Source organism: Papaver somniferum, chromosome 4, assembly GCF_003573695.1.
Source record: "Papaver somniferum cultivar HN1 chromosome 4, ASM357369v1, whole genome shotgun sequence".
In the NCBI taxonomy this organism is placed as follows: domain Eukaryota; kingdom Viridiplantae; phylum Streptophyta; class Magnoliopsida; order Ranunculales; family Papaveraceae; genus Papaver; species Papaver somniferum.
In genome coordinates, this window is record NC_039361.1 from 32,229,077 (window position 1) to 32,243,105 (window position 14,029).

The 14,029-nt window shown below is 36.0% G+C and overlaps 1 protein-coding gene across 1 annotated transcript; it reads left to right on the forward strand.

Annotated features, from left to right (window-relative positions):
• Window positions 1-3,912: 3,912 nt before the first annotated feature.
• On the forward strand, window positions 3,913-8,267 carry LOC113275083 (GDSL esterase/lipase At3g26430-like). The gene is made up of 5 exons (XM_026524522.1): window positions 3,913-4,369; window positions 6,562-6,771; window positions 6,881-7,050; window positions 7,546-7,816; window positions 7,901-8,267. The coding sequence occupies exons 1-5, from the start codon at window positions 4,093-4,095 to the stop codon at window positions 8,164-8,166; spliced, it is 1,194 nt and encodes a 397-aa protein (XP_026380307.1). The 5' UTR covers window positions 3,913-4,092; the 3' UTR covers window positions 8,167-8,267.
• Window positions 8,268-14,029: the final 5,762 nt, after the last annotated feature.

Sequence of the window (14,029 nt, forward strand, 5' to 3'; positions counted from 1 at the left end):
GAAGCTTACACCAATTTTCCAAAGGGGATGAAAAACGTGTAGCACTCACGAACCCTTTATTTATAGTGAAAGGTAACTTGAAAGCTAATAAAAGTTATTTTCCTTTTTCAAGACTCTCCTAATTTTGGGAGTCTTTCCTAATTTACAACTCTTACCAAAATAATTAAATAAATAATTAGTTTAGCAAATATTGTATTTATGTGAATAAATCACAATTTATCTTAGGAAGGAATCACAAACACTTTAATATGGTAATCAAATATGTTTGGAGTAATATCTATCTTGCCTAGATAAGGAAACATCAAATACTTGACTAAAAAAGGCTTCTAGTCACGTAATTGGGCTCCAGTCCGTGAACCGTTACAAACAGTTCATGGATTGTTTCCTACTAACGAACTGTAACAATTACAACAATACTTACAATTGTTACTTTAATAAATCACTCATAACTTCATCGTTATAACTCAGAATGGAGTGATTCTTAGCTCGTTGAATTCGTAATCTCATTCACTATAACATGATAATTTCCATGGATAAAGGTTATTGTCACAAAAGTCGTGGCTCAAATAACCTCGAGTATATATACATAAACGTACATTTACCGTCATAGGAATTGTTCCATAGAGTCAGCATTTGTTTCGATAGATTAGAAAGGTAGAATTGAACAAGAATCCAAATGAAATCAATTCACACATACCTTTGTTGATGAAGTCCTTGTTGATGTCTTCTTGTAGTCTTCAAACTTCATCCTTCAAGGATAGCTTCGATTCTACTTCTTAGACTTAATCAAGTCCGAAACTATCTTTAGTATACTAAATCAAGAATGCATTTTGGCAACTAAAATTGACAACAAACTTGACAACAAACTTGACATACCAACTCTAGTGGGTTCAACAGAGAAATGTTCTAACAATATATATATTATTTTTTTCATACCCTCAGCTTGACAACATATATTAATTGTTGTCGAGAAATGGGTGCCTATAGTGCTTACTATGATGTATAACTAATAGACTAAAATATTTTTTTAAAATTTAAATTTTAATACATAAGTTTTTTATTAATAAAAGAAAATCCTAAATTAGATTAATGATAAATAGTGAATCGGGATCGACATCCTTGCAAGAACAACAAACATAGCTGAAACATCAAAGATAAGCAAATTACATAAGTTACAATCACTGATTAGAGAATAAGTCACAACCCTTCCAAGGATCCTAATTGAGTGAAATAGAGAAAAACGACTACAATAAGGTTAAATGTCCATGTGTGGTTTCCAATTAAACCAACCCAATTAACCGATTTGCAAATAGCAGAAAAACTGTTTGGATTTAAACATGATTCAACCATTTCTCAGGGTTTTTAGTAATATCAATGCAAAGTAACTAAAAGTAGCAATATCAATAGTTGTCTTAAACGGTCTGAATCAAAAGAAATCGGTGTGAATCGGGTAGAGTACTCGACGAATCGAGTTTCTGAAGCTGGATATTATTGTTGATGTTGTTGTTGTTGTTCTAGTATCGGTGATGATGTTGTTGAAACCAAAGGTGATTGAGTCGCTGAAACCAAAAGAGATTGAGTACCCAATATCGAGAGGACTGGATTTGTTGATGAAGAAATTGTTACTGTGGTGTGATTGAAGCATAAAACATCGAGAGATTTTTCTTTCACCCAAAGAGAATCAATCATTCCCATGACTTTAAACTCACAAAAACAGGGAAAATCTAACATACATAAATCCTAGAAATAAGAACTAAAATCAGAAAATCAAAACCTAAAGAAGCACTTAAAGGGAAGCAACAAAAGAGAGTAAGAGATGAAAACGAGATTGTTTTATGATGGGATGCTCATATGAGCTTCCATGAGAGCTTTCTTTGGAGCGGATCTGAGCAAGGTGCTCAAGGGTTTGGTTTCTTCAATCTCCTCTCTTTTAATTTTACTAAGGCCAAGCACAATGGTGTTGGATTTAACTTCACTATAGCTTAATTGTAACAATATCCAACTATTATGGTCTTTCGTTTCCCTTTAATGCGGGAAATCCCTTCGCCACTCTAAAAAGTTGATCAAATCTAATCACCTTTTAAGGTAAGGGTACTTTACGAAAATTCAGTATCCGTATGATTTTGAATGGATACTTAGTTTCCATTTCCAAATTTCCAATTATACTCCTAATTTTTCACTTTTAATTATTTTATTTTTTTAAAACTCTTTCTTTAACTATTGTATCTTCATTTTCTTTCTTAATTTTTATTTGACCTATAAATAATATTTACCTAAATCGATTGAAATAAAATTTGAAAAAAATAAATAAAACTGAGTTTTCGTTTTACACTATTTACATGGAAACCGATTTTCCGTATGGTTTAGTTGAGCGATGTCATGCACCCGTGATAAGGTGCACCTCAATCATTTCGCTTACTTTCAATTAAGCTATAGCTAAGGGAAATGCACTGACCAATCTGCAGGGAAATGATAGATATCGGGAGTTGGGACTATTGACAATGGGAAGCTAACGCGCAGGGCCATGTATAGGTCCACCGACTCCACCCTATGAACTACGTATTTACTGAACGCATGATTCCGTTACTTTTTGGTACCGTCCGTGAACTTGTGGAAGAAGACCTTAGGATCTGGATGAAGCTGCAGGCACGACCACTACTGACACGTTATAGTGGATTCCTAAAGCCTATATCGTGATGTTAATTTGTCCGTCTTGCAATCGATGGTTTTGCCTAGGTCGGTCCATTTCTTTTTTCGAGACGTCTTTTCATTTGGTAATTTTTTGATTTTTTTTCTCCCGGATTTATGGATAAAGAAACTGGAGATTAATGCGGAAAGCGTGAGCTGGTGACGATGCAACCACTTAAAAAGGCTGTTATATCAACAGAAAATTAAGATTTTATAGATTTTGTTATCCAACAACTCAAAAGTGATAGTTTTAGCTTGACCTGTAAAGTATTGGTTTCTGTTGAGATCCCATTCTATGCTTGTTGTTTTGTCTAGGAATTGAACTAGTCTAGTAATAGCAGTCGGTTCTAATTTCTAACGGTTCTGGACCTAGTATTACATTCTCTAATTTGAAATTTTGAACCGGAATCAAACCCCGTTGAAATTCCAAAAACCCTGGAATCAAACCCTGTTCAACAACAAAAGGAAAATCTAACAAGTATAATTAGAGATGTCAAGATTCAAGTTTTCTTTCGGACGGAAGTAAACAATAAACTGCTAGGCTTAACAACTAATATGGTAGTTTGTTTGTGAGATTCGTATTTATAGTGTATCCCTTGAAGGACATAAATTGGAATTCTTGTTTACATTCTTCTTATCTCGCTCTCGGGTTTTTTTTTTGTTTTTATTTTTTGAGTGACCGATTTCCAAATCAGTTTTCTTTTTTGTTTTGGCTATTTTTATTAGGTTAAGATACCCCTTAAGTACTTCTTATTCAATCAATTTTCTTTTGACCAAACAATTTTTTTTTCTAGAAACAAGAAAGTTTCGGATAATTATGCACTCACACTTTACATATGAAAAATACCAGCGATTATTAGCGAAAATGCTTCTTATCCCTTCATATTGTTCCATATTATCTTCATAACTTGTCGCAAAGATACCGGTTCATCCCTATTTAGACAGTGTCCACTGTATGCGGGCACCTTAAGGGTTCCCCAATCTTGCACGAAGGGTTCAATGACATCATCGAGGATAAAAGTGGCGAATGAGAAGAGTTCACCAATCAGGAATATCAGTGGCCACTGATACAAGATCCTCAAATAACACAAGATCACATCACATAGATAGAAGAGGCAGTGTTGTTTCTATTTGTAGCACGCTGTAATAATTGATACAATAATTACAGATACACTCTACCAAAAAGCCGTCAGCATCAAAAAAATCAATAAAGTCATCAACAGTACAGCCTCTTTCGTGGTAAGATGGTATGGGCGGATAAGATTCCATTCTTAACACTATATAGGAAGTAGACAGTATGGAGTGCTCATAATAGTTCTCGTGAATTCTCTGGGACTGATCAAATTCGCTACTCCTCTCTCTCTTCTTCTTCGATCAGTTTCCTTTTTCTTTCCTCACAAAATAATGGAATACTCATACTTCCATTGTCCTCTGTTGAGATTTGCGGTGACCTTTTTCATTGCCACTCTCCTCGTCGGAAATGGTGGTGCTCATCCTTCTTCCTCTTCGGGAACTTACAATCCTTGCAATTTTCCAGCCGTTTTCAATTTTGGTGACTCTAATTCAGATACCGGAGGCTTTTCTGCTGTTTTCGGACAGGCTTGGCCACCAGCAGGGGAAACCTATTTTGGTGCTCCTGCAGGAAGATATTCGGATGGACGCCTCATCGTCGATTTCATAGGTACGTAATTTTACTCAGCGCTTCAAAATCTTCCGTAAGAAGAAATATACTATGTTCAGCCCACACGTCGCCATTCATGCACAGAAAAAGCATCCACCTTCACCTAAAGTATTTGGTCAATATATCTTCCATTTTTCTTTTTCTTTCTGTTTTTCTGCGTTACAAGAGCAATGGTGTCGATCAGAGAATTAGGTACAGTCAATTCTCGAGTCTTTGTTTCTTGCAAAAATAAATCAAAATAAATAAACCTCGGGTCTCCTTTCAAAGATTCTTGCCTATTCCAAATGAAACCAAAATCAGCTAGCTGTGCCGCACATACTAACCTCCTCACGAGTAAGACTATATGTATGTCGTTCCAAATCAATAGATACGACAAACAACTTCATCTGTGGTCACATTTACGCATGTGTCCGTCTAAAAAGAAAAAACATTTTAGACATGTGCTTAACATTTTTAATTAATAATATAGGCGTCATTAACGTTATTTGGCTACAATGTATGAAATTGCCATAGGTGTATTGTTATTCGGGACCGTACCAAATTTTATATAGTACAAACTTTTACTGGGGGAGTATACCACGAATTTGTGTTCGCTTAAATATTATAGTATGTTGAATTGTTGAGTCCATATTTTCCAAATATCTGTTACACTCTAACCATGGAAACAAGATTAAAAATCTATATAAGCTTAAATGAGGACGGGCTAAAAAGCTTCTGAAAGACTATAAATTATTTATGAAAAATAACCTTTGAAGAAAGTTTTTCGGGATAAGTTATACAATTTTGGGAATGATTTTTAACATCCCAAACCACTTCAAGTTCCATCACTAAACATAACAATCAATGGTGGAACCAAGGGTTGACTAATTCTGGCTTTAGCCTCTTCCCAAAATCTTCATAATCGTATAAAAACCCTTGATTTTATCTTACATTATGTATTTAGCCCACTTAGTATTTAACATTTAGTACATTAAAATTTCTCTTTTTGCATCTAATTTTCTTAGCCTCCTTCAATATTAATTTCTGGTTCTGCCACCGATAACAAATAGAACATTCTATTAATACAATTATTATAAGTTCTGCTACTGAAAAAGATTATGTGGACAGTATATCATTGCAACTCTAACAATGGGGTCTAGAGTTGGGGGTTAGGCTTGTGTCCTTGAGGTTATGTGTTTTTGTAGGGGTTTTGTCTGGATTTGTTTGTTTTTTTGGATTCTTTTTTTGTTTGGGATCTCTCTCCATCCGAAAAACCAAAAAAATAAAAATATATGGTATATATAGGGACCTAATATTATTTTATTTTATTTTTGAAAAAAGAAGGTCATATTGAAAGAAAAAAGATATGTACAAAGCTAGGAAAACAATTCACATTTCAACTACACGTGTAGAGCGGTTTCCCAATTAAACAATAATTGATTTACGATTAACTCTTTAAAAACATCATTCTCAAATAACCACAAGACAAGAGTCTGCTTGATATTCAAACACAGCTCCTCCACCAATTTCCTTCTACCACCAAAAGTTTTGGAATTTCTCTCATTCCACAAATGCCACATTCCAACATATATGAGCTTATCCCATACTTTCTTGCATCTTCCTTGTAAAGCAACACCATTACAGAACACAAACAAGTCAAGCATTGTGACAATAGTATCACTGCCCACATGACAAAACTGAGTGAAGTAATTCCACACCTTTATAGCATAATCACAGTGAATGAAGAAGTGATCAGGAGATTCTACCCCATTCTTGCAAATATTACATAAATCACTTTGAATATTGACTCCTCTGTGTTTCAACATACTCAAAGTAGTAAGTGAATTATGAAAATTATCCCATAGAATGAAGCTTACCTTTGGATGGATACCTTTTCTCCAAAAGAACTTCACAAATTGCAATCTGAATTGTCTTGTAACTGAACTTCATACCTTTTTTTACGGTACAGTCTTCAAGAATAGAAACCTTATCTTCAGCATCCACAAGATCGGGAACTGGACCCAATTCAATACAAAGCAGACCCCACTCCAATTGCTTTTGATATGAAATTTTTCTTTTAGATAATTATAATTACATACCTGACATTATACACATTTTCCGGGAAACATAAAACTAAAATGTCCATCGATGTAAACGTTATGACTCTACTGCCGCAAGTTTCCCAAAACATAAAGGATTACTATGTATTTCAGCGGAGAAACTAGGATTGCCTCATCTCAGCGCATATCTAGATTCTATTGGGACAAATTTCACTCATGGAGCTAACTTCGCGACTGCTGCATCAAGGATTAGGAAATTGAATCACTCAGTTCCTCAGGGTGGACTCAGTCCAATTTCGTTAGATATTCAAAAGAATGAATATGCTCAATTTACTACAAGAACTCAAACAATTCGAAATCGAGGTAAATATCATTGTCATTTTGAATAAAACTATTAGTATAATACTAATTTATAAGTATGTAGCTTAAGAATTAACTAGGAAAATAATTTAATAATTTATTTAATTTACAGGTGGAGTTTTCCAAAATTTAATGCCACGAAGTGAATACTTTTCACGTGCTTTATATACTTTTGATATTGGTCAGAATGATATCACTAGTAGTTACAACGTTAGTATGACAAAGGAGGAAGTTAGAGATATGACATCTGACGTACTCGACGAGTTCTCCCAAAGTGTCAAGGTATGCAAATTCTACATTTTATTCTATTTTCCCTCCTTGTGGAAATTATTTCTTCGTCCAACTTAAATCACATTCTTTTATAAAACCAAGATTTGGTGTTTGTTTTTGGCTTTTTGGGCCCATTAAGGACGGCCTGAGGTATTGAAACTATCCTTAAAAATTTAAAATCCATCCTTATAATTGGGTAAACAAACTGATGAGCTATTTTTTTTTAACAAATACTACCCCAGTTCTAGCAAAAAAGTAACATTTTCATTTTAGCTAAAAATAGAAATAAATAAAAAAAATGATAGTAATTCTTTTCCAGAATCGAATAAATATATCATTTAACAAATTTTTTTGTCCTTTTTTCTTTTTCTTCTAGTGCAAGTATTATCACCAACTATATATGTATTAATAATTGGTTGTTGCTAGCTTGAGCAAAAATAAAATAAAATCCATTTGATTTTGGACAGAAACTAAAAATCTTTATGTGGCATGGTCTTCTTCATTCAGGATATCTACGGTCTAGGAGGGAGATATTTCTGGATCCACAATACTGGCCCAGTTGGATGCTTAGCGTACATGCTAGATTCCCTACTAATCACTGCAGGGCAAATTGATGAAATAGGTTGTGTCAAACCTATCAATGATATAGCTCAGTATTTCAACCGAAGGTTAAATGAAACAGTTGTTAAACTCAGAAAAGAACTCCCATCAAGTGCAATCACGTACGTCGATGTCTACAAAGTCAAATATTTACTCATCAGCAAAGCTAAAAAATACGGTACTTTTCTAATTTGACATAACAAAGGTTGAAAGTTGGGACCGGGATTTGATTTGATGATTTGAAATTGAATTATATGAACAGGATTTAAGCAGCCTCTTAGAGCTTGTTGTGGGCATGGTGGTAAGTATAACTTCAACTCAAAATATGGATGCGGAGCAAAGATGAAAGTGAATGGGACAGAGATAGTGGTTGGTTCATGCAAAAATCCGAAAGTTAAGATTTGTTGGGATGGTGTACACTATACTGAAGCAGCAAACAAATTTGTGTTTGATCAAATCGTTGATGGTTCTTTCTCAGACCCGCCAATCCCATTGACTATGGCTTGCCGTAGACCAGCTTCATACTGACTCAAGGAAGTGCTCCATCCATCCTTGTTTCAGTCTATTCATCTTTTGCTCTCTTTTTCAAATGGTGTGTCTATCATTTAAATAATAATTAATCATTGTTGGAATTCTGCATCTCTCAGCCTCGGTTCAGTAACCTTTTGGGGTTTTGGTTTAGTGTCACTAATGTGACCTTCAATAACCAATGAATATCGTATCTGATACGGCGAATCATGATTGAAAGATATTACATAATGTATACTCTTTTAAGTAATCGTCAACACAAAAAAAAAGAAAAAAAAAATCCAATGCAAGTCATCAACAGTCAGGATGGAAGTAAAACTTCCTGGCGAGATTGGGTATACCCAGATTAATTGGGTTATACCCAGATTTAAATGGACCTAGTGTCCTTGCTAGGGGTGGTGAAATAGACCGAAGTTACGAAAACATCCTTGATATTTATAATTAAAAGTTAACCTAATAATGATTTCACATAATCTTCTCTTCTTCCTCTCCTCCTCCTACTATCATACCGACCTCCCATCAACATTTCATCATCAAACCCAAAAATACTCGTCCGATTATCGATTCGAAATTTAGAAACTTAAATTCCATCATCGATAAATCTTTATCGTCTCAAGCAAACTTATAGAGAACCTAATAAAGATGACCCCCAAACTGGACGAACCACTCAACTCAAACCCAAAAAAAATCTACAGGTATTCTGCCGGCACGGTATATAGGTTGAACATCGTGCCACCCTTTCATACCTGGATGTGGCATTTATAGAGTCGGCACGGTATTCAACTAACTACCTTGCCGGCCCTAACGGCTAGGCTTTGGTCGGCACTTTCTCATTTTGCGACCTTGCTGGCTAATTGCTGTGCACTTCCATCAGTGTGCTGAATGGTTTTTTGTTACATCACCAAATCAACTGCTACAACACAATCATGTTTCGAAGGAAACAAATGAAACTCGTATCCAAGTAGGTATCTATAAACACACAGAACCATGTTTTCAAAATAACAAAAGATATACCTATTTCTAGAAATGAAGTATGGAACAACTGTGATATAACTGATGATATTCATGTGAGAAAGAGGTATTATCTTCTCTGTTATTTCTAAATGCGCAACACCCGATGTAGTAAACAATAATCAGGAAGATGAGGAAAATAATATTCAGGACATCAACTTTCTGTTGGGTGTAATAATCAAAAACAAGGAAAAATCAAATAAACAAAAGTTATTGATACTTAGCTCCTTTATAATGGAAGTGATCGATTTGATGAAACGAATGAGCTCCATATATCTCCGCAACAGCAACAAGGCAAAACTTTGGAAAAACAGAGTGAGTCACGTGTTCAACACGTTGCTCTTAAGACATTAGCGCCCGACTACACTCAAGAGTGATGCTATAGCCCTCACAGGACGGATATCTCCAGGATAAAACACCCTACTACACCTACTACTAGCATATGTAGTAGATGCTCAACTTGAGCTTGGCAACTCCGAAAAAACCGTTAAGAAAAATCGCGAACTCTTAAGAAAAACGCTATAAAATATTTTCCCTTAGGGTCCCTCTAAAATATAGAGCAATCCCTTTCCCATAGATTTTACAAAAGTAGTGAATTTCTTTATATAATGGAATAAAACAATTTAAGAAGAAAAACTCCCCGATGTGGGACTAAAAGGTTTATATAGTTTCTTAAAACTACTAAAAATTGGAAACTCCACGATGTGGGACTAAAAAGTTTCATTCACAAAATAAAACAATAAATTATAATTTTTTATTAAAATTTTAAAAAATTATTTTTTTATTAATTGTTTTCCAACAATCCCCCACATGAATGAAAACTCAATAAAACATGAAAACACAGATAGATCTTGGTAAATCAACATCCCAACCTCACGATCCAAACAGACTGATCGTGCAAGTGTTGAAATCATACTAGTCATTTCTACGTCCTCTCCCTCACACAAAAGTGTGTTGACCCGACGGTCATACTATGGATTGCATAAATCATAATAGTACTGAGAGCTTTCATCTTTAGTTCTCACATGGTGAGACTATAGGTATCTTTCACCAAAGTGAAAAAGCATGAACTGGTGAACCCTTAGTGACCTTTAGGTCCTAAGTTCCAGTAATACCAAAACCATCAAAACGAAAATCACATAAAAAGCGCAGGAAATACCATTTTAGGCAGAGGTGTCCATGAGGTCTTGAACCTTTGCTTAGTGAGATATTACCGGAATTACTTGCTAGATACAGTGAACTATGTCTTGAACTGCTAGCATTTGATGTAATTCGTGATAACAACCACTGGTGATATCTCCAAGATTGCTGCCAAGCTCGTGCCGTTTTGTCCAATTTGGCCCTGGACATATCCTGTTTCTCAGAATGCTCTAGAGAATCAAAACTCATATTCTCATAGGAAGCGGCCCACTTCCTCATTCAGATAGGTGAGTTTCCATAAAGAGTGTTACTGCTACACCCCACTTCAATCTTAAATTGAAACTATAGAACTCATTAAGACTTCTTAAAAGTCATCCTTCACATGCAGTCACACTATCACGTCTACACCATAGGGAAGGGACAGAGAATAAAATTCTCTGATAGTGTTTACCTTTAACCACCACAAATTAGTTGTCTCATTCGAAACCTTGATCTTGGGATCTCCAGTCAGCAAGGTTGAGTATCCTTCATGGCAAGTTTAATTTATGAGCTTAAGCCCCTTCCCCCTCGATGCATTTCTAACTATCTCTTGGGATAAACCTTTCGTCAAAGATTGCGCGATATTCTCCTTGGACTTTATCCAATCAATGGAAATAACGCCGATTGAGATTAGTTATTTTCAGCTTTAAATATTATATCTTGGCTAACACAATGTATAGATATAGCTGGCACAGGCCTATGCCAGAGAGGAATGTCTTCTAAAAGACATCTTAGGCACTCGCCCCCCTCTCGTGCTTTATCTAACTCAATACTCTCAGATTCCATAATGAATTGAGCAATATATGTTTGTTTGTAAATCTTCCAAAAACAAACCCTGATGCTAGAGTGAAACATATCCACTCATAGACTTAGACTCCTCTGAGTCAACTATCCAGTTTACGTCACAAAGTCCCTCAAGGACAGCAAGATACCTTTGATAAATCAAATAAAAGGTAATAGAGTATTTTAGGTACCATAATACTCTACTCAGTGCATCTGAATGCTATTGCTCTGGACTACAATTATATATACTTAACTTACTCACAATATAGGCAATGTCTGGACTCTTACAGTTCATTAAATTCATCAGACATCCTATAACTCTTGAGTATTCAAGTTAAGATACTCCATTACTAGTGTGGTTAGAAAACACACAAAAACTCTTGCAAGTATACAAGGCCAAGTTTTAGTATAGAAAGTAAGCAAGGGATCATTCCACAGAGACTTGGGGTGTATTGAAGTTTCCTAGATAGTCTGAGCTAGTGACAGGCAGTGAAGTTAAGAGACAAAGAAACAAAGAAAATCCAGTGGCAGTGAGCCAAAGGCAGTGGCAAAGAATAAGAAAAACTAAGAACAACTTAACCAAAACAGAACATGGAAAAGAAATTGTGGATGGGAAGTGTAAGGAGATGGATGAGAATTCCCTTCACCTAGCTAGTTCATCTAGGTTAAGTTTTTGTCATATGTCTAGTTAACTAACCTTACAGCCTTAGCTAACCCCTAGTATTGGTTGTCTGTTTAAGGCACAACCAATCACAGACTAACTAGGCAGTGGCTTACTAACTAATGTAGCTGATTAACTCCTTAGAGCCACCACTGACCCCTAGCATTAGTGGTCTTCTTACAGCACCACTAATCACAAATCAGTTGGGCTTTTAGGAATCTAACTAGCCTAAGCTATTTTGAGTTCACAAAAACCATCCTAATAGCTAACCATCATGGTTCAGTTGTCTTCTCTAAGATTTAAACAGGAAATTACAGGATCATGTGAAGAGACATTACAAACATGCTAATTAACACAAACATAACATGACAGATGGATACAAAACATCACAGGAACAAACATCACACACAGAACACAACAGGATATTACACTAAACATGAACACAACATGAACAACACAAAAATGATCATTAACAGAACTTGGTTCTGGACACACTGGCTAATCCAGGCATAAAGTTTTACAACAACACCCACAAGGCTATTTATACCCACAGACCCCATTTCCCCAAAATACAAAATTAGGGTTCTTCACCCAAATAATCCCCAAATTGAAAACATTAAAATAATTGGGATTTCTCACCTAATTCACCTAATTCGGCCATACCCATATCATCTCTGTTCTTCTCCATGCTTTTTCAATTGAAAATTGGGGGCAATTTCCCAAATACCTAATTTGGCAGAGAAATTAGGGTTTGAAATTAAACTCACCTAACATGTGATTTGACGAGTCTTCTTTCGACCCATTCTTCCCCTTGCTGTTCTGCTCCTCTCCATGCTTTCTAATTGAATTTCCAACTCGTCCTATTTTATTGATTTCTTCCCTAGGTTTTTAGAGAGAAATTAGGGGAGAAAACTATATAATAGGAGGCTAGAACAAGGGGGTAATGATGGAGAAAGATATGGGTGATGATGGTGGAGGTGTGGTGGTGGCAGTGGAGTTGAAGAAGGTGGTGGCATACATGGTGGTTGCAGAGCTCTCTGCACATGGTAAGGTGGAGAGGAAGAAGTCGATGGTTTGGGAGAAGGGTGCGTTTGGGTAGCTGGTATAGGGTTTGGTGTTCCAGTGTGTGGCGGGTTCATCGATTTTTGATGTTCAGCGAGACTAAGCCGTGAGATATGGAGCTGGTAGGTAGATCGGACGGTGATGCGGAGGCAAGCGAGGAGCGACCGTCGGATGAAGGGATACAACGAAACGAACGGTGCTAGATTAGGTTAGGTGCTGTAGTGTAAGACGGAGATATCAAACTTTGGTGAACAGCAAGGGAACAACCGTTGGATTCAACTACCATCTAATCTGAAGGCTTGGAATTTCAGCGTTGTGGTGCTTGGCAGAGACTTCAGATTTTGATGCTCTATGAAGGAGCGACCATCGGATGCTTCTGAGAACTGATCTGATGGCTGAGAACGGAGGCGTTTTTGTGTGTAGAAAATGAGGTTGTGCGCACCATTCTTCGCGGCTTCCTTGCGTGATTTCTCCCGGCTTTTCACTACTTTTCTGCTCTATTCCGCTCCGCAATTCATCCAGACTTTATTTATTACCTAAAAATGCAAAATAAAGTAAGAAAAATATTTATTCTTGAAAACAATGAAAATACAGAATATGGGATAAAATGTAGAATTAATGCACAAAAGATGAGTTAAATGCCAACAAAAATATATAGAAATATGCACTTTTTAGGACTCATCAAATACCCCCAAACCTGAATTTTACTTGTCCTCAAGTAAAACAAAACTAAGGAAATCCTACCTATACCACTGTCGCTGGTCTCTCGAATGCATTTAGCATATGCACTAAGCCTTTTAAACCACTAAGTGTCCCTAGTGGACGAGTTGAAGTCTCGTGAAGGTTTGCTTAGAACGTACCTACAAAGTTCTAGGTCAAAATATAAGCTCAGATTCCATCAAATGTGACATGTGCAAAACAGTTTAAGCTCACAGCAAAATGGAGATGTCAATCTAGCTATCGAAGGCACAATCCTAGCACTGATAACAAAAAAAAGACATGTGATAAGAGTGTAAAGTGTATCTACACATGTGTAAAGAAAGATCTGAAGTTATGACTACTAATCACCAAGAGATAGTTTCTCAGGCTAATAACCAAGGTCGAAATCTAGCTAGCTGTCCGGACTTTACGAGAATTGTGAATGAGTTGGAGGTATTTCACAATTAC

Excerpts from the sequence above, each read along its gene's own strand:
- LOC113275083 (XM_026524522.1), top strand. The coding sequence starts at position 4,093 with ATGGAATACTCATACTTCCATTGTCCTCTGTTGAGATTTGCGGTGACC. Across the intron at positions 4,370-6,561 it reads CCTCATCGTCGATTTCATAG|CGGAGAAACTAGGATTGCCT; the intron begins GTACGTAATTTT and ends TATGTATTTCAG. Across the intron at positions 6,772-6,880 it reads TCAAACAATTCGAAATCGAG|GTGGAGTTTTCCAAAATTTA; the intron begins GTAAATATCATT and ends TTTAATTTACAG.